The sequence below is a fragment of the Atractosteus spatula genome, chromosome 3 (assembly GCF_055471065.1).
Source record: "Atractosteus spatula isolate fAtrSpa1 chromosome 3, fAtrSpa1.hap1, whole genome shotgun sequence".
In the NCBI taxonomy this organism is placed as follows: Eukaryota; Metazoa; Chordata; class Actinopteri; order Semionotiformes; family Lepisosteidae; genus Atractosteus; species Atractosteus spatula.
The window spans coordinates 48867192-48891746 of record NC_142708.1 but is presented as its reverse complement, the minus strand read 5'-3'; the positions used below and the strand labels follow the sequence as shown (position 1 = coordinate 48891746).

Genomic DNA, 24555 nt, shown 5'->3' with positions numbered 1-24555 from the left:
TAACAGTACAAACCAATTAACTGTACAAAATATGGTTCTACTTTTTTGGTTTGTGTGTATCCACTATTATGCAGGTTTTTCAAATAACCTGCAGGGAAAGAGTTATGAATCTGAAGGCATGGTGATAACAGAAAAAGCACCAAATATTGCTTGATTTAAATAAATGTGTTAAAACATTATATGTAGTTTTTTTTATTTTAGTGTAATATGGGTGGATGGCTATTTATTTTAGATATAATAAAAATGATGTAAAATATAGCTGAATCTGCTGTTTTGTCACTGTGGTGATCAATTGCCACAGATTTCATGACAACCAGAAATAATAGCCTTACTTTTCTCATTTACATATTACATATTACAAGTGCAGTCAGTTAGACTCAAGAAAATATCTGTTAGAGTACAGAAAAGCTTTACATTATCAAGACTAATAATAGTGGACAAGAAAAGGAGGAAATAACATGACCAGCTCCTTCTGGAAGACCTGAGCTTAATCATTTCAGAATGGCTTTACATTAATAAGGCTGAAAAAAAGATCCATAACCCCTTCATAAAGACTATGCAACAAAACATGAAAACTATACAGAAAAATACAATTTCCCATTCAAATACCAAGAGCACAGTTACTCAGCTGGATCTGCAGAAAGTCTTTGTGAGACCTCAAGTCTTTAATAGTGTCTTCCATCATTTTCAACTTATTTCACTTTACCTGGATTTCTGCTCTTAACTTTTCACTGAAAGTATATCTTTGTTTCTTTTAGCCTGATTCAAGTGAAGCTCAAATGTTATTTCTTAACCAAAAATATTAATATTTGATATTAAAATATTAAATACTGTTGAAATCTAATACTTTTATGTTTACACATTTTAACAGATATTTAACAGATATAGCTCACAGTAAAAAATGAGAAGTTACATTAATTATCCTTAAAAGTTGTTACCTTGAATAACTAGTAAGGAAATATCATTTTTACCTCAGACAAGATATTTTCATGAAAGACACAGTAAAAAGACAGACAAATGGTAGCATTGTGAAAGATGCTAAACATTAAATTTAACTTAGGCTTATTTTTGGTTTAGCAAAGGTTCATGCAGATTTATAACTCTAAATTAAATGTCTGTAAAATATCTGCCAGTTAGGTCCATGCAACTTTTTAAAGAAGGTTGTACTTTTAGTGGTTTAGTGACCAAACTCCCCAGGGTTTGCCAGTTCTGTTTTTATTAAAAAACAGCTTTCAAATACTTCAAATGCTTTTAAATGGCCATCTATAAAAGCTGCAAGGAACATTCTTTGTTCTTTTATAAGAAACCTTACTTTGTAGGCAAACAAAATGGTTTAGTCGTTTTTGTGATAGGCCACATGAAACTGTGGCTCTAGAGCTAAAATATTTAATTATATAGCAGCCAGGCTGCAGGATATCTTCCATCTGTAAAACAGTTGTACTGGTTAACCGAAAGAAATGTTTAGGAGCTCGTTCATACAAATTACAGAATAATCATGTCAGACTGAAAATATACCAAATACAAGTTATGTTTGTATACTTTTAAAAGACCCTTTAAGCTTTAAAATAAACAGATTTGGGTTCATAGGGCCATAAAACATCTGTTAAATTAACACTCCAGATTATTATTTTACATTTTAATAAAATCCTTTCCTGGAACATAATAAAATCTAAAAGTGGCCTGAACACTATTGTGCCTTCAGAAAACACAGCTGTATATTGTTTGTGAAAAGGCCACCAAATTAATCCAAAATCTAATTAAAACTAATAAATCATAGCTGATGTCAAAGCTTGGGGAATTGCTATAAATATTACATTTGTTTTAGGATCAAGGTATTTTTGAAGATAGTTAATAACTGACAGGTGGAGATTATGATGTCTGGAAAGATGTGAATGTGAAGGTACAGGCAGGTCCTTCATTTAAAAGGTATTCTAAAACGTTTTAAAAATTTAAAAGACGAAAAATCTGTGTGAAGCATTTCTGCTTCTTTTCTAGAAAGCACTAAATTGCCAGGTGCTGTGGTAGAGATTCCCTATTACTGGCAAACTGTATCACACTTTAACAGGCCCTTACCTCCTGCACATGTTGCTGAACACTCTGACCATGGAACATGGTGCCATGAGAATCCTACTTCATTGTCCCCACTGCCTGTGCGCATGATGGGAACGTTGAACTTGTACCTGATGCCGAGATTCTGCTCCTGAAGGAGAACCTGGAAGAAAAAAAAGGATTGAAATCCCAGGAGAGTGAAATAAATCCAAAGCTAAACTCCAAGATGCGCACCTGCCATTACATTGCCCTTATTTTCAGATGGTGGTCAGTAGTTGTCAACGGTTTGTACTACTTTATCCAATGAAGAGATGCACTAGTGAAAAGACCTCTAACCTCTGCACCGGCAAGCAAATAGCTGGTGGTCAATTGGCTTGTTTGCCCTGTTCTGCTTCCCTTATGAGGTATTTTCCATGTTCAACTGAAGTACACTTCAGAGATCCACAACTATCTTTGGTCAGAAGGAAATTGCTTGAGTAGAACACTGAGTTAATGAATTTAACTAAATTTTGAATTTCTCTCGGGTCCTAAAGCATTTTTGATCGGACTAAAAGAGTCGAAAATTAGAAAAATCTACTGTAGTTGCAAAACCACTACCTGGGTACATTTTCATTCATCGATTTAAATGCAAACAACTGGCCTTATTAGGTTTGCACGCAGGAGTTTGGCTTTCGTGGGTCATAAAAGACAGCTTTCAAAATAAATCTGCACAGAAACAGAACCCCAAAGAATCTGCAGAGGCTCATGTGTCCTGCCTTTGAGGATTTCACAATAAACATTGGTGTCACATGGTTGAGGGACCCATAAAGAGCCTTTTACTTTCAACAGGTTTGTGCATATGTACAAATACTGTAAAACATCATTTGGTCACCTGTGAAAGAAGAAACTGCAAAGAACACAAAATAACAAAATGTCGGTAATAAAACTGAGCAAAGCAATTAACTTTTCACTGATGCTGGCACTGCCTATCCTTCTACATTACTGCAGCATCAAAGGGCTTTCAGTAGAAATTCATGGCTTAAGCTCATTATCTTGCATGGTTTCAAGTGACCCCAGAAAAAGTTCAAGTGGTGAAAGATCTGAACAGCACAATGTTAACCTCCACACTGTCCCGGCATTAACAATATGATGTGAGATTCAAGAGGGTCTGCTGATGTAGTAAGGGCTACCTCTCTGTCTCAAAGTGCCTAATTAGTATCTGTATTTCAGATCATGACTTCATGGAATTTAGTCTGAAACTAGTACCTTATTGAGGGGTGCTCCAGAAGATTGGTTCTTTTAAAGAATTGAGAATGCATAGGTAAAATGCAGACTGCTGAACAACATGCACCAAAAAGGCACTTTAATTTTTTTTTCTACAGGTGCCACAGCATAACAGAGTCATGGCCAGTAGTGGTAGCAGTGGTATGGTAGTCTCCTCTGAGCAGTAACATTCGCTGTTGGATCATGCTCCTGTTCAATTGAGATATTAAGTCTCTTTTTTTTGTGATGTACAGTACAGTGATATGTAAGGTGAACCATTGTACAGTGAAAAGCACAGGTTTGCAAAAGCATAAGCGAGGTGATATTTGACATTTTGATGCGTCCTAATGATTTTATTTTATTTCAGATCAAAGGATTGATGATTAATTAATAGTATATATTTTAATTTTTTCATTATTTTGCAAACATATGTAGAAATGTACAGAAACATCCTGTCTACCCGTATCCAAAAAATGCCTCCAAAATCACTGGGCAACAATTTACCCTGCAGCATGACAATGACCCAAAACACACTGCACATACCAAGGAGTTCTTCAGGAAGAAGAAGTGGAAACTTCTGAACTGGCCAAGTCAATCTCCTGATTTCAATCCTATTGAGCTGCATTTTACTTGTTGAAAAGGAAACTGAAGTCAGAAAATCCTACAGACAAGCAACAACTGAAAGTGACTGCAGTCAAGGCTTGGCAAAGCATCTCAAAAGAACATGTTAATAATTTGGTGATGTTGATGAGCTGCAGATTTGAAGCAGCCATTTCAAGTAAGGGGTATACAGCCAAATACTAACTTTACACTAGTTTAAATTACTTCAAGCTATTTTGTCCCACTACTTATCATGACCTGAAATTGGGGGGTGGAGGGGGGGGTTGACGTCTAAAATGGTTTAACATGTGTGCACACAAATATCCAGTCAATTTACAGTAGGACCTTCACACTAGCCAGGTACACTGGAAAAGGTTAGCCATTACGTTTGCGACAAAAAGTGAAATTCTGTCATCCTGACTCATGTATTAAGAAACCCTTTCAAAATAGAATTATCTATGTGCACTTATTGAAATAAAGATACGTAAAACTGGAATTCCTGGATAAATCAAGAGGGTTGTATTACTGCTATTACTCTTGCTTTGTTGTCATAATGTACCATTAACTACTGCATTTTCAAAAAACATGCAACCCATGAAGTCCAAACATATTAAGTATCAGTCTACTGCGCAAAACATTAACACATGACACATTCCTGCTTTTTACCAACATGACCACTCAAGCATCTTTTGCTGAATTTCAACTGCCTCTGGCTTTGGGGCGTCTATTCTGATTAAATTAAACCTCGTCAGATTTCACAAACAACAAAAGTTGCTTTTGATTTGCACTTCACAAGTTGCTGTGATTATTTTCTTACCCACAGCTGGTCAGATGGTGCTTCTCATGTTAAGTGCAACATAACTGTAAGACTTGTAGCTCCATAACTGAAAGACTCTTACAGTTAATGCATGATAATACATTGTTAATTAATGCATGGCAAAACAGGGCTCTTGCGTAAACCAAAATAAATGTCTGACTGTAACCGTTTTCCCCCAAAATTCAGACTAGTATTGTTTTGGGAAGTGCTGTACAAAATTCCTTAAATTTAGATTTCAAAAGCCCTGCACAACACACATTACAAAAATATTTTATATGCTCACTATGGCTCATTACCTTTTTAGAAAAACTCTTGGTACCACTAGCTGTTCTTCAAAAACAGCTTTTTTTAGAAGCCCTCAGAAATTCTCAGCTTTCTATTTGCAAAGGTTAGCTGACAGTCTGAGTCCATGTTAAACAGGAGAATCCTATTTGTCACTCCTCTTAAAATAGCTTGTTACACTCTTGTAAAATCTCAACCGGCAGTACCAACTAGATCACAGTTGCGTGGTTTTTGACCATACAACAAACTCATTGTGTTCTGTAGGTGATCTGAAATCATTCATAATATTCTACTGTGTGCCTCAACATTTAGGTGTCCAGGTTCTTTTTAATCTGTGTAACCATTAATAGCCAACTTGAGTGACACAGGATGTCACATACAGTAGATGCTTATTGTTCCTTTACATGTTGTCTGTCGTGTATCTAGGTTTTATCAGCTTGCTTATAACCATGTTACTAATGTGTTAATACTTGTTACTAGTATCCAGAAACATTCCATGGCTTAAGGGTATGTTCATCACTGACAGAATGAAAGAACTATACTTTTTTAAACATACTGTAATTTTACCTGTTTATGAGGGGACTTGATACAAGTATTCAAAATCCTCAAAGGCACTGATAGTCAAGCCTGTTTTTCAAATGAACAGGGAAACAAGAACCAGAGAACACAAGTGGAAACTACAGGGAAGTAAACTTAAGGCTGAGAACAGGTAGTTCTTTACCAAAAGGGTTGTGGGACGATGTAACCTGGAATCTTTCTAGAAACAGCTGGATGAGATCCTTGGATCAATTAGCGACTTACTATGATGTAACTGTTCTCGTTTTTACTGTAGGAAACACTCTTGTGTGTGAGAGCTGTTACTCCCTTTGGGGAACAATCAATCTTTTCTTCTTCAAGAATTGTTATCTATTAATACAATCCCTTATATTGTAGCTACCGGAATGTAGGGGATAGCTCATTCAGCAAAAATGCAAAAGCTTTGCCAAAACACATCTCAAAGCTGTGACAGCAGTTTAATTAAGTTTTTACACAGGAATCGGTGATAAGGCGGTGTCCTTACACCATAAAACAGCATTTCAGTGGCATTAAGGTGAAAAACCGACGAAAAGACACATCATTAAAAGAAAGAAACAGAAAGTGTTACATTACCATGACAACAAGGTTCTCTGTAGTTGCACCCAGGGCTTCCAGGGATTCAGGCTCATCAGCAGGCCTCTTGTAATGGAAGGCTGTGCCAGCTATGTCAAACTTCCTAGGCCAGTCAATGGTCCAGGCTCCATTGATATAGTAGTCATCTCCTTCAGATTTTAAAGCTGGAAGTGACAGATTGAATCCCATGAAATGTCTCTCAAATGACATGAAATGGACTGGTTTATGCTAGTGCAAGGAGACAGGCAGGAAGTAGGATGGTGAGGTCATTATATCATGATGTCACCCTAAGCTTCCTGATATCATCTGCAGCCTTCATTCTCACTAGAGAAGCTATTGTTTATAAGCAACGCCTCAGAAATGTCCTCAGGTGAAAATGTTGCGCAATTGTTCAATTGAACAAGACTTACGATCCGTGTAGTCAAAACAAGTTTTGGTAACCAACCACAACAGATTTTTGAAATATACACTTTACTTATTATTGCATCTTGGCCAGAGTACAAATGCTCCAAAGTTCTATTCTCATTTCTCTGCAAAGGTTACCATTAAGTGTTGGATATCATCTTATACATTATCACAGAGCAGTAATCATGACTAATCCATTTTTTTTCCCACTTGGATTTCTCTGTTTTTCCCCCAAGCTTGCATATTAAAAGTAGGAAAACATTAAGTAGTTCTGTGTCATTTAAAAATGTTTCAATGTTATTGTAAGACCATTTTAAGAACATCTGTTACATAAAATTAAAATATGACCACCAGCTTTTTAAAAAAAAACCCCAATATAATTATCCAGCATTTCTTGTTTGTTACATTAGGATATTGAGTCAATGTCTCTTCGAGGCCATGTTTGAGTTCAGCATTAGAACATTATGCAACAAGAGAGTTGCGCCCCTGTAAAAGTGCTTTGTTCTGCTGCTTTTATTGTGATCTACAAGCAGGAATTCCATCTAGACATTACTGGTGCCCACATTAAGCTGACAACTAAGCTGTGTTGGCGTCAGGACAGTCTATGACCTGTTGCTGCCAAGATCACACAGCCTCTCTGGTTTGGTAGAAAAAAAGAACCTCATATAGCACCTTTGACCCTCTCTGTTAATTAGACACAATCATACAAGCCTCAGAAAGAAATGTCCTTTTAATCAAGACTGTAGAACCCCAAAACTTGCCTTTTAAAATATTGTGAAACTGTGAATTAACAAAGGCATGTTAATTACTGTATGTAAAGTAGGTATAGAAGAGCTTCACTTGACCTGAAAACACGCATACAGGGTCAGTTTTTATTTAATAATTGGTATTAAAATCCATTATTGTGGAAGACCTATTCCATCACAGTAGTACAAATTTACTACAGGAACATGAAATTAGAAATGAAAAGACATCATATAGACAGGTGCTTATAATGTTTTATTGTCAAGACTACATGGGAACATATATTAAGGAAATCTGTAGAAATTTACTGGATTTAAGATACTAAAACTACATATATCTCTGTGAAAAACTGAAAAATACACAAATACCTTTTTATCATGTAATTTGGTTGTCTTGTTCCTCAGAAACTGATTATCAGTTTTGCCTAAATAATAATAATAATTTGCAGAGATAAATGAGCCAAAAATGAAACAGCTTTGCTGTGCACCTACTATAGCATTTCACATTGAGTTGTTCCAATTTTCAAAAAAATAGGTTTAAGTAAAAAAAACAAGTGTGGAAAAACAGGTACTACTAAAAGGCTTCTACTGTATATACAGTATACAGTATTTTAAAACGCGATATTCATAGATTATTTACAGACTTATGACAGCCTTTATTCTTGTGGCAAAGATGCAAAAACCATGTTTGCCTAGGATTATCGTCTCATTTTAAATCACTCACCAATGTAGTTCTTCGACACCGCCACTTCTTTAATCTCAATGTGCACAGAGCCTCTAGGGATCTGAACAACCTCCATATATCCTAAAAGGCATATAAGAACAAGTCAGTGTGCATCGGAGCCTGGAAAGAGACTTAGTTTAGCTTTACAAAGTAAGGCATAAAAGGACATACAAGGTTTAAAATTTATGCTCTTATGACTATATGAAAAGCTCTTATGACTAAAAAATGAAACTATTCGAGTATACAGAGACACCATGAGATTTGCATACCTGTAGGCCATTCTGGTCACAGGGGCACATGACAATAAGCAAAAGCCTAAGTAGCTGCCCTCTGTAGGTAGTTACACCATGTACAAGATTTTGTGGCAACTGAGGGATATTCAAAAGGATTGCTTTGGTTAACAGTGGGTGAATGCAACTCTTAAGGGAAAGAAGGCAGAAGGACTGTTCTTTTTTGTGCAACTTTTGTTTGCTGTACCCAGTAGAACTTTGACATCCAAGCAGAAATGAGGCTGAACTTGAGCGCGAGCCCATGGGAATCATGTGACATTAACCCAGATGCCTATAGGATCCATGTGATATCAGTCTTTGTGCCTGTGGGAACCATGTGATATCAGTCTTTGTGCCTGTGGGAACCATGTGATATTAGCTCACCTGTATGGGACAGATGAAATGCCAGAGGCCACTCCTCACACCTCCTACGCCAGCCATTGGTTCCAATGGACAACAAAGAGGCTACTACCCCCTCCTCTCTAGGGGAAATATTTTTATTTCTCACTAGTTAATGTTTTTTCTCTTTTATACAAGAGGTTAAGGATGGGTATGGTGCTGTTTAGCACAAAGGTTTTCAATAAACCACGCACAATCAATTTAGAAACACAGGGCCTGTCATGGTGAGCTGTGTAAGTGTGGGTCACTGGAAGGTCACAGCAACATACAAGGTGGTTATTTTTAAGTGGCTTGTGGGGCGGGGGGGTCAGGAAACTATAAATTGGACAGGAGTTCCTTAACTTTTTCATCAGTATTCTGTCTTTGTACAACCTACTGCATTTGATTTCATTTCATTTGTGAGAACTGAAACGCATCTTAGATTAAATGGAAATCTTCCCCCATAAAACCATGATTCATCTGTTCCTGTTGCTTAATGTCAATATATATTTACAGATTGTGTTCTTTTTTTAAAAAAAACAAGTATATAACACACTACAAAACAAACAAAAAATGAAACAAACAGCAGCAGGACATCACCGCATACCAAAATGCTGGCAAGTAAAGACTTGCTCATTTAAAAACAGAATAAAAACCTTTTTTTTATATGTTAGAAAGAATTTTAACCAACCATTAAAAGGTAGACTCATTTTAAATTCCAAAGCACTTTTTTAAATTCTGCCTTAATAAGGAATGGTATACTTTTTGAATGAATAATGCTGTCAACATAAGAGTTTCTTTTTCTGAGCAGCATCATTAATTCTCATTTATTGTCTTACAATGTTTGTTTTGACTACATGTCTCTTGACACAAATAATGCGCACTTTAGCGTTCAAAGTCGTGAACAAAAACACACATCTCCATGAAAAATTAGGCCCTGAAGTGCTTGGCAACAGAGGTATATTGGCATACAGTAAGAACACTTTAGCCAAAAAGACAATAAGTTATTGAAGAATTTTGAATTGCTTTTGGCTAGATAAGAGGATATATCTTCCGGAAAGCAATTAAAAACTTGTCCTAGTTGGCAACTCAGCAAGAAAAGGAGAAAGGGCTGCAGTGAGAATACTGGCTTCTTGTCTATTGTAAGTGTTTGCCTACCTCCCCTTGGGAGCGAGTCATTGAAGAGGCCTTCAGTGGCTTCACAAGTGCTGCCATCTCCTCCACAAGCACGACACCGATCCTCCTTTGCATCCGAACCCAGGATATTATCACAGCCGACGTGCTGCAGAGGCCAAACATTTCACAGGGCTCATCAGAGGCTTTCTGCAAGCACACAGCTTTCCACCCGTGCACAAAGTTAAGAGTACAGTAGATGAGAGAAGAAGAGCAAAATGCTCTTGTTAAAACACCAAAGGGGCCATGCGTTTCAACATGGGAAAATGTAATTGCACTGCATCCTTAAAACACTGGTAATGGATCAAAACTTTACACAGTTTTTCCAAATACAAGCCTTTGGTCTCATTTCGGACAGATGTAGAGTTCTGCAAGACTGTTTTGATGCTTAAAAGAATACTATTTTTTTAAATGAGGTGGATAAGTACTTGTGCCTTTTTCCTACCTTCAGGAAGTATCTGATAAGATATGAAGTTCTCAATATTTCATAAGAAACACTGCAGCTGAAATGTTGCTTTTAGAATGAGCTTTGAAATAAAAGACTCAACATATAAATACTTTCTATAGATTGACGTACGTCAGAAAAAAAGAAGTCTTAAATATAAGGTGAGCACAATCTTTTTATCATATGCAATCCCTTGGGGGAAAATAACTGGGAACTGTTGGATAAAGCATAAGCAATAGATCCCAATACTTAACTATCGCATCAGCCACTAAAGATAAAGTTATAATGAGCCAAGAGCACCGCAAATGCACTCACTGGTGCACCGGCTCAGAAGTTGTGCCAAGAAGACCATCTTTTGCAGAAAAAGAGTTCATAAAAAGTGATGTCTGCCAGAAAAAAAGGGTCTTTCAAGGACATCAGCATATACATCAGCTCATTGATCTTGAGAAATGTATTAAATGCTGGATATCTTTCTTGGCAATGAATAAGTAATAAATGCTAACTAACAATAAAAAAGGCAACCTGTCTCTTTGAGGCGAGTTCCCTTTCTCCAAAATTTACATATATTAATCTGAGTCTAGGAGTGTTTATGGCTGATATACTGTATGGCAAGACAATGTACTGTATGTAAAGTACTGTAGCTCTCTGGAACCTGACGTACCTGAAAGTGGATCTAAATGTAATGTTCAAACACAGCCTGCACAAAGTAGGCATAACTTTACAAAGTATGTCATTTAAAAGGCTAGTGTCTATGGTAGTAAAAAAGTATTTTTTTTTCTCATAGAAGGAAGAGAAAGGTGTTTTGAGGTGCTTTTTTAAATAAGATCCAGACGTGTATCGGTAAATTCAGATTAAGTGTTAACAAATGCTACACATCATTACAGCTTTTCTGTCACGTAACAGTTCTTTCAGGGCCCTATGCAGACGACACGATCCAGAATAGTGAGGAAACACGGGGGAAACAGTCATGCAGGAGACGGGTATGGAGACAGGGGGGCGTGTCCTAGGTGTGCAGGTGTCCAGGGGAAGTGAGTCTGGGGCGAACAATCCATGATGAAGTCCAAACGGGAAACCAAAACGGAAGCATAAATCCAAGGCCAGGCGATACATCCAGAGGAATTAAAAACCAAGAACCGGGTCCGGACCGGCGGGAGGAACAGGAACAGAAAGCTAAAACCATAACGGAGCCAGACACAGCAGGACCTGGGCTCTCACGAAACGGAAGAGTAATCCACATTAAAATTCCCTCCTGTACACTAAAATGCGTAAATGTATAAATGTTTACATATCTGAAGTTCTTTAACTCTGTAAAAATATATAATTTAGGGATTTTGTGATTTAGGCAATCCTTTATATTTTCTAGTAAATTGTCTCAAAAGATCACGTCCTTACTAGACTGTGTGATCTTTTGTGTTTAGCGATACTACGCAGAAAGCTACGTCAGAGATAAAAGCAATCTCAGCATGTCAAAAAACACTGATAAATCGAAGTTAAGTATCTATTAGTGTGAACAGGAAAACAATACTTCTGGCTGTGGACAAAACAGAGATTTAGATAAAGAGGTGAAAAAAGGGAATCATGATGTGCTCACATCAGCAGCATATAAATCTTTGTCAATTAAACACACAGAAGTATAAACATGACCAAAATTCAAAATAAATGAGATAATATTCTGTTTCTGTTTAAATTATGGTTTAACCTACAATGATCCCCAAGGAAAATGACACACTTACATTTTAAATTTACATTTAATTTTTAAGGTTAGTCTTGTAATGTAAACAAGTGGTCTTCTGCCTTGAAAAAATCTCTTTCATCTCCCATTACTTGGTTTTCTGCCAAAATCCGCAACTTGTCCGTATCAGAATGATAACTTGGGATTCAGATCGCATGGTTCAGCCAGCGATTTGCACGCAGCACCATTAAAAGTGTAGCGGCTCCAATTATTTTGGTTGTTGAGTTACAGGACTAAACATTTGTCGATTTTTAAACCTTATTTTCTGTACCCACTTCTTGACTTCTGGAGGTAGTCAGAAACATCTGGAACAACATCAGAAAGGTAACCAATGAGAGGAGATAAACCGGTCCATAGAGCTCATTTGGATCTATTTCTCCATAGAGGGTAGTGGTACAGGAAACTCCCCATTTACATCCATTTAAATGAACCAGTCCAGCACGTCTTTGGACAGGAGAAAGGGAGCTAGAATGCCTGGAGCAAACCCATATGAACACTGGAAGAACATGCAAACTCCATACAGAAAGTATCTCATTCCAGAATCAAAGCCAGAGCTGTGAGGCAGCAGTGTTATCCATTGCTTTTAAGATAACTAAAAACACTAGATCATTTGTCATAGAGTACTTAAGGGATAACATTTAATTCATTGAAATGCCTTGTGTGTGTAGAAATGTATCACAATGAGCACAGGGAACAAGATTGTCTATGTGCATCATGCTTTTCCAAGGAAAGCAGCCTTCAGTGGGAATAGAAAGTCACCCCCTTTCAAAATGTGTACTGAAAATAAAAACAAATTAAACTAGGCTTGTTCCATTTTTATTTACAAACAGTAACCCACATTAGCCAAGAGAAAATAACATTCTAAAACATTCTGAATATGAATTAATATTACAACAGTAAAATACCTTATTTGGATAAGTGAACACCCCCTAACAATTGCAGTTGTAAACTTGCTCAGGTATAACTAATCACCTTACAGATCACACAACAAATTAATTGGCTCCCACCTTTGATTAGTTGTGGTGATTCTGATTAGTTCAGATTAAAGCAGCTGTTTCTAGAGGATTTAATTGCTTGGAAGTGCATTTCAAAGCAAAGTATAAAGTTGTAGAAAGGGACAAGTCAGGAGATGGGTATAAAAAGATTTCAAAGGCTTTAAGTATCCCCTGGAGCACTTTCAAGACCATGATTACGAAGTGGAAGGCATATAGCACTACCCAGACCTTGCATAGATCAGGCTGTCCCTCCAAACTGCATGACCGAGCAAGAAGGAGAGAGATCAGAGAGGCTACCAAGAGGCCGATGGCAACTTTGATGGCAACTACAGGTCTTTATGGCAAAGACTGATCATTGTGTGCATGTGACAACAATATCACAAGCACTCCACAAATCTGGCCTACTGTAAATAAGGGGTGGCAAGAAAAAAGCCACATCAAGTCTTGCTTATGTTTTGCTAAAAAGCACCTTAAAGATTCCATGACCAAGTGAACTAAAATGGCTAGAATGCAAAACAGTACGTCTGGCGAAAACCCAATACATCTTATCATCCAAAAACCCCCATTCCTACAGTAAAGCACAGTGGTGGCAGAATCTTGTTGTGGGGGTGTTTCTCTTCAGCTGGGACTGGGGCACTTGTCAGGATAGAAGGGAAGATGGATGGTGCAAAATACAGGCAAATTATTGAAGAAAACATGCAGCCCTCTGCCAGGAAGTTGAAAATAGGAAGATGGTTCACCTTTCAACATGACAATGACCCAAAGCACACTGCCAAAGCAACCGTATAGTGACTGAAGGACAGGAAGGTGAATGCCCATGAGTGGCCTAGTCAGAGCCCTGACCTTAATCCCATTGAACATCTTTGGAATGACTTTGATGGGCAGTCCATCAACGGTCACCACACAGTTTGACCGAGCTTGAACAATTCTGTAAGGAGGAATGGGCAAGTATTCCTCTAGGTGTGCAAATTTGGTAGAGATGTATCCAAACAGACTCAAGCAAACCGCCAAGTATTAACTCAGGAGGGTGTTCTCTTATCCAACCTTGTTATTCTACTTTCTTATTTTTATTTTTGTTTTCAGAAATTTTGCTTTATTTTTTCACTTGGATGTTGAAAGGTACAATTTCTAAATAAAACTGATTTTATTTGTCTTCTTTTTGGGGCTAAGGGCAACAAAAGGTGAACATTTTGAAAGGGAGTGGTAACTTTCTATACCCACTGTATCTGTGCATTCTCCAATGTGTTGCAATGAGTGGACGCCTTTGACCCAGAAGGGAATGAATATAAGAAATAAAGGTAAGATCAACCTAGAAGCGAGAAAAGAGCAGTTGATTGATACCTTGCATTCTCCATTTATGCAGATGTCTAGGGAGTCAGCCTGGCAGCGTGTTCCGTCAATTACAGCAGGGGAACGCTCCGTGTAGAAATTATACCCCTCAGCCAGGCAATTTAAGGCACAAGGCTTCACGCCACCTGTTGCCAAAAAAACACACACACACAGACACTAGGGAGAATTAGTGTTGTGCTCAAAATGCCGAACCTCTTTCAAAACACATCTTGTACTTTCCCAACAAGCAGGTTATATGATACTAGCCAATCAATTAATCAATGATGCCATGCCTGGAGAAAAATCCAGAGTCCTTACCACTTTCTGCACTACTAATTACCTCTTCATTGTCCTTTCCTGTTACACACAGTAAGAATCGTGCACTTGAGCCAGTATGTAGAACAGTGATCTTTTTTGCTGCTTGCATGATGCTGTAGTTTAGCAAAAGTGTGTGAATGTGCTATGGGAATGCTATGGAAGTCCTAAAAACAGCAGTGCTTCCAACTGACAGAAATCAGACATGATGCACCACCCTCAATCACCCATGTATAGCACCTAATGAAGGCCAGAGAGATTGTTTACTCTCCCACAGGAAGAAGATGGCTGCTACCATAATTACGTTCTCCGATAATCCAAACTGTCTGACTACTCAGAGCCATCTCTATTCAAAGCAGGTGCCCCTACAAAGGTAATGCTATGAGTGGTCACACTGAAAGCATGACTGCAGGATGCTCATCAGCTAAGATGCCAGCTCTCTCATCGGGAGATCCCTGCCAATTTATGCCTTGTCATTTGCATGCTTACATTCAAGCTGATGCTGGTCATACTGGGTGCTGATCCACACCACATTACTTTAAAAGCAATTAACCATGTCCTGCAAAGGCAATAATTTTCAAACGTGAACAGAGCAATAGCTACAGTATGTGTACTAGCACAACAGCATATCATGGAAGATCCACAACACTAACTAAACACATCAGGCACCCCAAGAACAGAAAATTTCTGACTCATTATCATTGAGCATGACTACAGATTTTATGCAGCTACATACATGCTGGGCAAAGGGCAGTGTTATTTTTTTATTCTGATGATCACTCTGTCATTTTCATAGGGCAGAGAATGTGGGCACAGAAGAAAAACATAAAGGATCTGCCAATGTCTAAGGTGTAAGAGAACACCAATGGTTTGATGCAAGCAGACATCGGCAGACAAGTGTGTCAGCTTGTTGTTGTTGATGGCAAACTCACTGCAAGAGTTACAATGACATTCTAAGATTTGCTCCACCAGTTGTTCAAGTAATACCAATCTCAGTGCAATTCCTTGACATTGCGACCAGGAGACCCTTGTCTAGGGTCTTCAGGCATCAATCAGGAACTGGCTTTGTAGGCTAGCCCACACGATAAGAGGATTGGTGGAAGATGGGATGAGTTCAGTGATATGTCACCCTCCAGATAATGTCAGATCTCCAGCTTTGTCAGAAGGTTTAGAGACTGAGTGGAAGAACATCTGTTGGCACTGTCTCTTTCAGTCTGAATACTTAGGAAATATGGTCAGTGATTTTGAATCCCAGCAATGGCTGAGCAGAGCTACAAATGGGAACTCCAAATATTGATTACTTACGTACAGTGTACATACAGTACATCACATAATCAATGCCACATGGTACTTTCAGACTTACTCCTCTGATGTTTATTTACAAATAATTACAATACAGAATCACCTATGACTTATTTCCTTATGTTTATCTTGGGGTTGGTTTATAAAGTATTTCAATATTATTAGCCATACTGACAAGTGATTTGAAAAACAGGAATATGTTTAATCAGTGTAGAATTTGACATTTTAAGAAGTCTTAAGTTTTAAGAAGTGTTGCAAAACAAGATTTAACAAGATTTGTGTGAAGAGACTTTTGCTCAATAAAAAAGAACAGGGGTTATTATAGTGTATAGGCAATATTAGGACAGAAAAGCACCATGTGATAACATCTCTAAACCATTTAAGCTAAGTAAACATGTTATCTGAACCAGCTCAGTTGAGAGCTGGCATCATAAATGTCTCCTTCCAGCATTTAATTCTTCTTTATTTTCTAGGGTCAGGTTTTGGCTGAAATACAATGAATCATTTACATGACTGCCTTTTAAAAGGAGATACTTTTAAAAACACCAAATGATTTCAATCTATCAGACCTTGGTGCTTATTTGGCATCAATAATATAACATTTACAGACTTTTGGCCAAATCAACACATTCTTCTTGCTTATTGTTTTGCACTCATTTCAATATTCCAAGGGCTGCCTTTGTTGAGATTGTTAACAGAGTATTAGCCCATAATTCTTGATGTGCTGACATGTAAAGTGAAGGAATTATCTTTATAAAAGTTAAAAGCAAGAGCGCCTGTCATTGGTACGGATTGGTTATGTGGTTAGACATGCACATCAATTGATAAACTTGCCCCTCAGAGAGACACTGACATAGAACAAGTAATGGAAAGCAGCAGAACTCTACATTTAGTGGAAACAGCTGCCAAGAGGCAATTCGTAAAAACTGTTTTAAGTACAAAAGCACTACCAAATGGCTTGCATAACTAGATAACTTTAATATATTTCTCTACCATTGCTTCTGAACACAGATCCTATTTTGAAAGAAAAGGTTTTGTTTGAAGTCTTTTCAATATCAAAACTATTATATCAATCAGTTCTGTGAAGGCACTACATATACAAAATGTGACAGTGAAAGGGAGCTGAGAAGCAAGGGCTTCAACCCATCTCTAAGTATTATCTTAATTTCCTCTGCAAGGGGCTCAAAAAACAGCAGGTAAGGTCACACCTAATCTTTACACTGTTAACAGACACAAGTATTGCATTTAAAATATGCAAGAATTAAATATAAACTCCTGATAAAAATAAAAAAATAATTTGAAACTCTGTGATTACAGTGCCTGCAGCATGCAATAACGTCTGTATTGCCAGACAAAATTCAAAGAATTCACTTTAGTATTGGGTGCTGAAGGATGTTAATTAACGTAGTAGTAAATTAGAAAAGTCTCATTTGAAATGATATTTTAAATTCAGTACATAGATACGACCTTTTTGTCTAATGGGTACATGGAGATGGAATGGTGTGATGAAGCAAGCCAGTCTCCAGCTTCTACACCAACTTGAAACCAGACAGTTAATGATAAATAAACTGGGTCAAAATCCTGGAGATATTCAATCAGGCTCATGCTTGATAGAGCAGAGTACCAGATGAGCAGATGATAAACAGATGAGTTTATCCTTATGGTGAACGTATCATCGTGCCCATGCAGAGCTGTGTCAGCACCTCTTAAAAAACGACTGGAAGTTCTGATCCCCAGCACAACCAACAGTTGTCTAGAAAACATGGTTTCTATTCAAGACAAAGCCTTCTTCCATCCCTTAATGCCAGTTCTTTATAAGACATGTCTAACATAATGTACTTCCAAAAGGATCTGGGCCACAGAAGCAATTTTGTTTTTCTGTAATGATGAGTCATGGAATCTGCAAGGTGACATACAGTACAGTGCTTACCAGGTACCGCGAACAAGTGGTCAACTCCTATTTGAGTGAGAGAGACATTAATGGTGGGGCCAAGCAATAGTAAAACAAAGGATCATCAGAGGTGACTGCAGTTTAACCACTCTGACATGCAGTAATGACCTTTTTCTATCCTTTGTTAGATCACTTGCAGACGATTGTGGTACCAGTTCGGTTTAGCTCTAATGGATTGTAACACCTGCCCTCATGAGGTTCAAAAAGGTCTTTCAATGGATTGAATCACCACAATGCAATGAACTACAGTATGAGACCCTTTGAGCTGAACACCATCAAAACTCCGGTATAAATTTGCCTTGGTGGGGAGATTAACCGATTGGGTTTGTGCTACAGCTTAGTCCGTCCATATTCAATTTTTTAACCCGTGTTTAGCTTTATAAAATTATTCCTGGGTCACGCCACAGCCTTAAACTGTTTCTTCTTTCCACTTTTTCAAAGCGGGATTAAACTTTTATTTGTTCCTTTGCAGCCAAAGCAGCTCCCAAGTTAGCAAACTTGATGTCCTTGATTTTTGGTCTTAGTTGTCCAGAATTTTCCTTTAAATTTAAAATAGTCTAAACCGCCCTGCGTCTAATCAATCAGATCTTTTCGGATGATCAATTGAATTGGTATGTTTGCAATTACTTAAGCCTCCAAGTGAATAAAACATGCTGCTACATACTGTAAGTATTCAATGGATATCTTTTGTCATCAATTAACATCTTCCCTGTTGATTTGACCCATAACACTAATGACTAAAAAGAAAGCAGCATGTGGAACCTATTAGAGATCAGAGGGTATGACAATCCTAAAGCCAACAGTAAAACCTGCAGATCTCATGCCCCAGTGAAACCTTCCTCCCAGCCCTCTCTCTCACACTGACAGAGCTTTTTCACAGGATGCCAGATTTCTACATAGCTTTAGTCTATAAACTAAACATTTCACGAGTGCATAGCAACAGGACACTGGTGCAGAAGATGTTCAAACATTTCAGTCATTGGAATTTTAAGAATTTTAAGGGCATCAAAGGGACTTACTCAATGTTTGTACAGACAGGGTATACAAAACGTCCAGTATATATATTGTCTTTCTTTGTAAGAGTATAGACTTTAAACAGCTTACATTAAGTCAAGTTCACATTGAGTCAAAGCTCCCTGTACACAAAACTAATACTCCAAGCACACTACACTGGTCATGGTATGGTATTAGTGCAGACGTAATGGAGGTAGGTTTTGTGTCCGCACTCTTCCATAACTTTTTCAAGCTCACCTCCAGTATATGGTTTCCAGTTGTAATACTTCCCCCGAAATGGCATGTTATCAAAGTCCGCACACTGCTTTTCTCGAAAATCCCGGGATCCTATGGGACACGGCTGTGAGAAACAAAGAAGGACAAAACATTAACAAAAGGATAAAAAATTTAACATTATAAGCCATAGAAAATATTGTTATTTATAATTATATACTTATATGATATTTATAAAAATATAACTAATTAAAAATGGGGAAAAAAATATGTTGCATGGTATTATCATTCGGGCTATTTAAAACACAAGACTTTTTCTTGCTATCAGTTAACTTCTAGTTTTAATGCACCTTAGCTGCCCTGTTACTACTAGTCATAAGAAATCCACTTTGATTAACAAGATCAGTAGCAAGAGTACTTGCTCCAACAAGTCGCATTTTCCAATTTAATAACATCAAGACAGCAAACCAAAGGCAATGGGTTTTAATTTGCATCTTCCTGAAGAAATAAACAGGACAGCACGTGAACCCAAGCACACTTGATATTGCAGCACACTTGCTGTTTAATGACCTTTTAGACAACCTGGCTTCTCTCCATTGTTGAACTGCTTTCAATTAAAAAGTGACATTAAGTACTACAAAGCTATTCTCCTGCGAGGTTATAATGTTGGCTGGAGTCATGATGTAAACTGTGAAAGAAAATTAAAGTGGCCACAGGAAACTACAGTGGGGGGATTAGCTCATTGTTATAAGGAACAGAACAAATGAGAAGTGACCTTTGTTCTTCTTAGAACAGCAGTCTTTGCAGGAACCTGTGGCTGTGGGGGGTTACATCCTAAATTATTTAAGGAATAATAAACTCTGACATTTGACAGAAACACCCTACGCGTCTGCAGGAGTGCTCCATGAATCTGTCCCTCGCTGACTGGTGTCCTCCAAGCTGTGCAAGTTTTTCACCAGACTGCCGTCTCTTCATTTGCATTCCAAAGGGTCACGAATGTTATTACACCAAGGCTCAAACGAAGGGCGATGACATTTAGAAATTTCTCTTCATATTGGTTTTCGTAAAAAGGCTGTCTCCCTACTCAAAGGACCATGACCGCATGCATCATTGAGTTCTCTGGCAAATGGTCTAATTATTTGCCCCAGAGGAGAGAAAAATAAAAGTGGAATTTGAAAGTTCCTCCAAAACAAACTTGTGCATGCTTGCAACATGACTTTGTTTTGTTTGGATGTTTTTTTTTACTTTGTTTTGTTTTACACTACCCATAAATGCCCAGCTTAGTAAACTTTTAGTACCTTAAAGGGAAAAGACCACCTAAGAAAGAGAGGCTGGGTGGGAAAGTGGATTTCAGAGCTCTGCACAGGCTTAGGAAGCCTCATTCCCACTGGTGACTTCTACTCAAAAAGGTATTCATTTCACTAATAGTGCACTGGCTGCATACTGTAAGATGGATATGACAGCACAAGCACTGTTGAGATTGACGTGTTGAATGTTAGATGAGAGAAAAAAACAACCAAACTTGCCATAATAGTGAAGATAATCTTTAGTTTAACCAATGAGCCTGCAAAAACAGCTCCTAGTCGAAAATGCAACTGCTTAGATTGCGCTGAGCTACGATTTTATGATTGGTAAAACATAGTGGAGACAGCATATCAAAAAGAACCTTTCATTGCCCTCTAGTCTGACATTTCTGCCCTTTTAAAGATGTTGTCTTAGCAAATGATAGGACATAAATTCATCCCATGTCTGAGGACACCCTACATAAAGCTAAATCTAGCATGTCAGAGTACTGTGGTCCTCTCTATCTGGTCCCTAAAACCTTTCTTTTACAGTTACCAGGAGAGTGAAATAGCGGGAAACATGGGAAAAATTATCAGCATATTTTGAACTGACTGTACACTGTGTGTATGCATTGTCATTTTAATACAGTTTGAAATCCATAGAAACAGTTCCTAAATTCTAAATCTGGCTACTCTGAAGACTTTTAAGAGGAAATTTAAGAATTATTTTAATATAATGAACAACCTGACATAAATCGTTATGTAGAGGACCCCATCATTTTTCATTATTTCAATATTTTGTACTATTTCAGAGATTTTAGGATAAATTCAACACCAAATGGCTAATGGGTTAAAGGGCTAATAATGATGTCTTTTAAAAACACCTCTGGGATACACAAGTTATACACATCACTGTGAATAGGCCACCTCACACGTTCATAGCAAGTGGTTAGATCTAAAAAATGGAACAGGGCCAATAGCATTATGAAACTCTTAAGATGTTTTTTTATTGTAATTTCATCCATACAGGCTATCTAAAACCAATTCTGCACACCTTCAATTTGGTTCACAATGTTTCAGACAGTCCTAAATCCTTTCATCACGCTCCAGTAAAAGATCTTACTGTTCCACTCCCCCTTTGGAATTGCAGCTGAAACATGGAATTGTAATCGAGCTTTTGACACACTGTTGTATTTAAAGAATGAGATCCTAATTCAAATTTACCGGTTGTTTCAGGGCAAAGAAACTTAACAGTACAGTTACTGCTAAGAAATGACTCAGAGTAGACTAAATTGAGAAATTATGTCAGGATTTGCTATTTCAACACCCCTTTTCACTCTTTTCTCGTATACCCCTTACTCATTCTGCTCAGCAGGCTTTTAATGAAAAACAGTAATACAATACTACACATTACATATTGCTGTGAATTACAGGGGTAATACAGATACCCATTTGGATTATTACAGTATAACCTAAGAATTGTGATCATCTCTCAGTGTGATACAAAGAAGACATGGAGCTATGACATGGTCACACACACACTAAACCTAAGCCCTTCTTTGAATGCGAGTTATGATTAGCTAGAGACTTGTTAAAATATACTCTAATATTGTAATAAAATTACAAGTTTCAGAAAATGTAGATCATCTAAGACAACATCTCAGTTTATGTACAGTATGTATGAGGTCTGTCCATTCATAATGGCCAGCAACCATATCACTGGCAACCCACTGAAGCTAAGAAGGCGTGAGCCTGGTCAGTACCTGGATGGGAGACCTCCTGGGAAAAACTGCTGGAAGAGGTGTTGCTGCTGGAAGAGGTGTTAGTGGGGCCAGTAGGGGGCGCTCACCCTCTGGTCCATGTGGGTCCTAATGCCCCAGGATAGTGACAGGGACACTATACTGTAAACAGGCGCCGTCCTTTCGGATGAGATGTAAAACCGTGGTCCTGACTCTCTGTGGTCATTAAAAATCCCAGGGCGTTTCTCGAAAAGAGTAGGGGTGTAACCCTGGAGTCCTGGCCAAATTTCCCCTTGGCCTTGACCAATCATGACCTCCTTATAATCCCCATACAGTATATGAATTGGCTTCATTACTCTGCTCTCCTCCCCACTTATTGCTGACGTGTGGTGAGCGTTCTGGCACACTATGGCTGCCGTCGCATCATCCAGGTGGATGCTGCACATTGGTGGTGGTGGAGGGGAGTCCCCATTACCTGTAAAGCACTTTGAGTGGAGTGTACAGAAAAGAGCTATATAAGTGTAAGCAATTATTATTATTATAATACTCTCTCTGCCTCCAACAGTGAAGCGGTATCTACAGTATGTGAGTGGGAGCCATACAGCACTTGCTCTTGAAAAGCAGAAAAATCACCAGCTAACTGAGATAGGATGGGTGTGACTTTAAATTTAGAAAAGGGAAACATACTGTATACTTTTATTTACGTAAATTTGATTTTCTTTTTGCAGCAGCCACCAGAGGCACAAGAAACAAGAAGCCTCTTTGTTGTATTTTGATGCATTTGGTATAGTGAGGAAGATACTCTCTGAACTACTGTAGGGTTAACTTGGAAGGTGTTTTTGTCCTGACCAAGTAGAGCGTTTTACATTCTAGAATGGATTTACCTCTCCTTATACTGACTAAACTGGTCTCAAATACTAAGGATTGGTTTCTCACAGAGATACCAGAGTAGTTAGGTCTTACACCTGTAAAAGCCTCTTGTGGTGGCTGCCACAAGAAGAAAATCAAATTTACATAAATAAAAGAATATATTTCCCTTTTCTAGACCCAGGAACTCACGCTTCTTGCAAATTGCTTTAAGAAATGTGTTGGTAGGCAAGCTTTTATCAGGACCTAATTTCAAAATTCCATTTGACCTTTTTTTTAACTCTCTTTTTATTACTGCTGGTGTCTGCGATCAATTAATCCCACTTCCAATACCTAACAATGTATATAACTAGAACTATTTGAATAGTGATACATACATGCGTATCCAAGCTTGAGGGTCAGGCACTATCTATGAGAGGTACATCTTGCCCAAAAGGAAAAAGCTTAAAAATTTTTATCAGTGTTACGTAGCAATGTACTGCACTCCTCAATGAGGGTTTCATTTTGCAGCGATGGCAAATAAAAATTCAAAAACTGTATGAAACATTACGGTGGCATTTTCCCCGTCGCATTACCTGACCTGCCCTAGAACCTGTCGGGAGTGAAACATATGAACCAGATTGTGCAGGACCGCAAAACTGCAAGGCTCTTGACTCACATCGGTATTACAGGAGCGGTATCGTTTCCTTTCCCCAAGACAGTACTTTCCTCCACCAGAAGGCCTGAAACAAATTATAATAAAAAAAGATTAATGAGGTAGTTTCCCCCTTTTGTCAGTCTCCCCCTGTCTGCATTTAAAAAAGGTGAATCAAAGTAAAATGCACACACCATTTTAATCAACGCTGAGGCACATCTGTAGCGCATTTGAGGTAGTTACCTTAATCTATAACCAGGCTCCCACCAGGTAACCCCCCATATCCCTGCTGTGTCAACAGCAACTCATCATGGCAGCATTCATCACTTTTCTTCCACTGGCCCAGCCCTGCTCCACTACAAGGCTACAGGAGGATTGGAACAGGCAAGTTGGATGGGATAGGATCAAGATCAAATCACAGTGCCGCGAACAGAGTTTAGACTAGATTCATCTAAGCTTTCGGACTAGATCCATCAGAGAAAAGTACACATCACATCTCATTTTGGAACTGCTTACCCTGGGTGGGGGTTGCAGTGGTAACAGGCTAAGCCGGGCAGACTAGACTTCCCATTTCCCAGCACCAATCTCCAGCTTCTCCTGAGGGACTCCCAGGTGCGCCCAGGCCAGCTGAGAGACATAATCCCTCCAGTATGTCCTGGGTTCACCCCGGGGTCTCTGCCCAGTGGGTCACACATGGTACACCTCCAGGAAGAGGTATCCTGGTGTTATGCCCAAGCTATCTTAACTGGCTCCTCTTGATCTCGAAAAGTGCACATTAAATTATATTCTAGATCATGCATTCAACTTTCATCTCACCCCTTGATCAACTGTAGAACTCGAGAAGTAGCCCCATAACCAAATGCTACTGGGAACATGTTTGACAGTAGGCATGGTGCTGACTGGGT

The 24555-nt window shown here is 38.3% G+C and overlaps 1 protein-coding gene across 1 annotated transcript in view; it reads right to left on the bottom strand.

Moving 5' to 3' along the window:
• The window catches only part of adamts6 (ADAM metallopeptidase with thrombospondin type 1 motif, 6), a 98035-nt gene that overhangs the window by 19732 nt on the left and 53748 nt on the right, over positions 1–24555 (bottom strand). Inside the window, exons 13-19 of the mRNA XM_088909881.1 lie at positions 23675–23738; positions 19152–19254; positions 14345–14478; positions 9817–9940; positions 8012–8092; positions 6140–6303; positions 2074–2212 (exon numbers count right to left, since the gene is read on the bottom strand). Of these exons, the coding sequence (XP_088766007.1) occupies positions 2074–2212; positions 6140–6303; positions 8012–8092; positions 9817–9940; positions 14345–14478; positions 19152–19254; positions 23675–23738 (809 nt within the window). The remainder of the gene's footprint in view (positions 1–2073; positions 2213–6139; positions 6304–8011; positions 8093–9816; positions 9941–14344; positions 14479–19151; positions 19255–23674; positions 23739–24555) is intronic.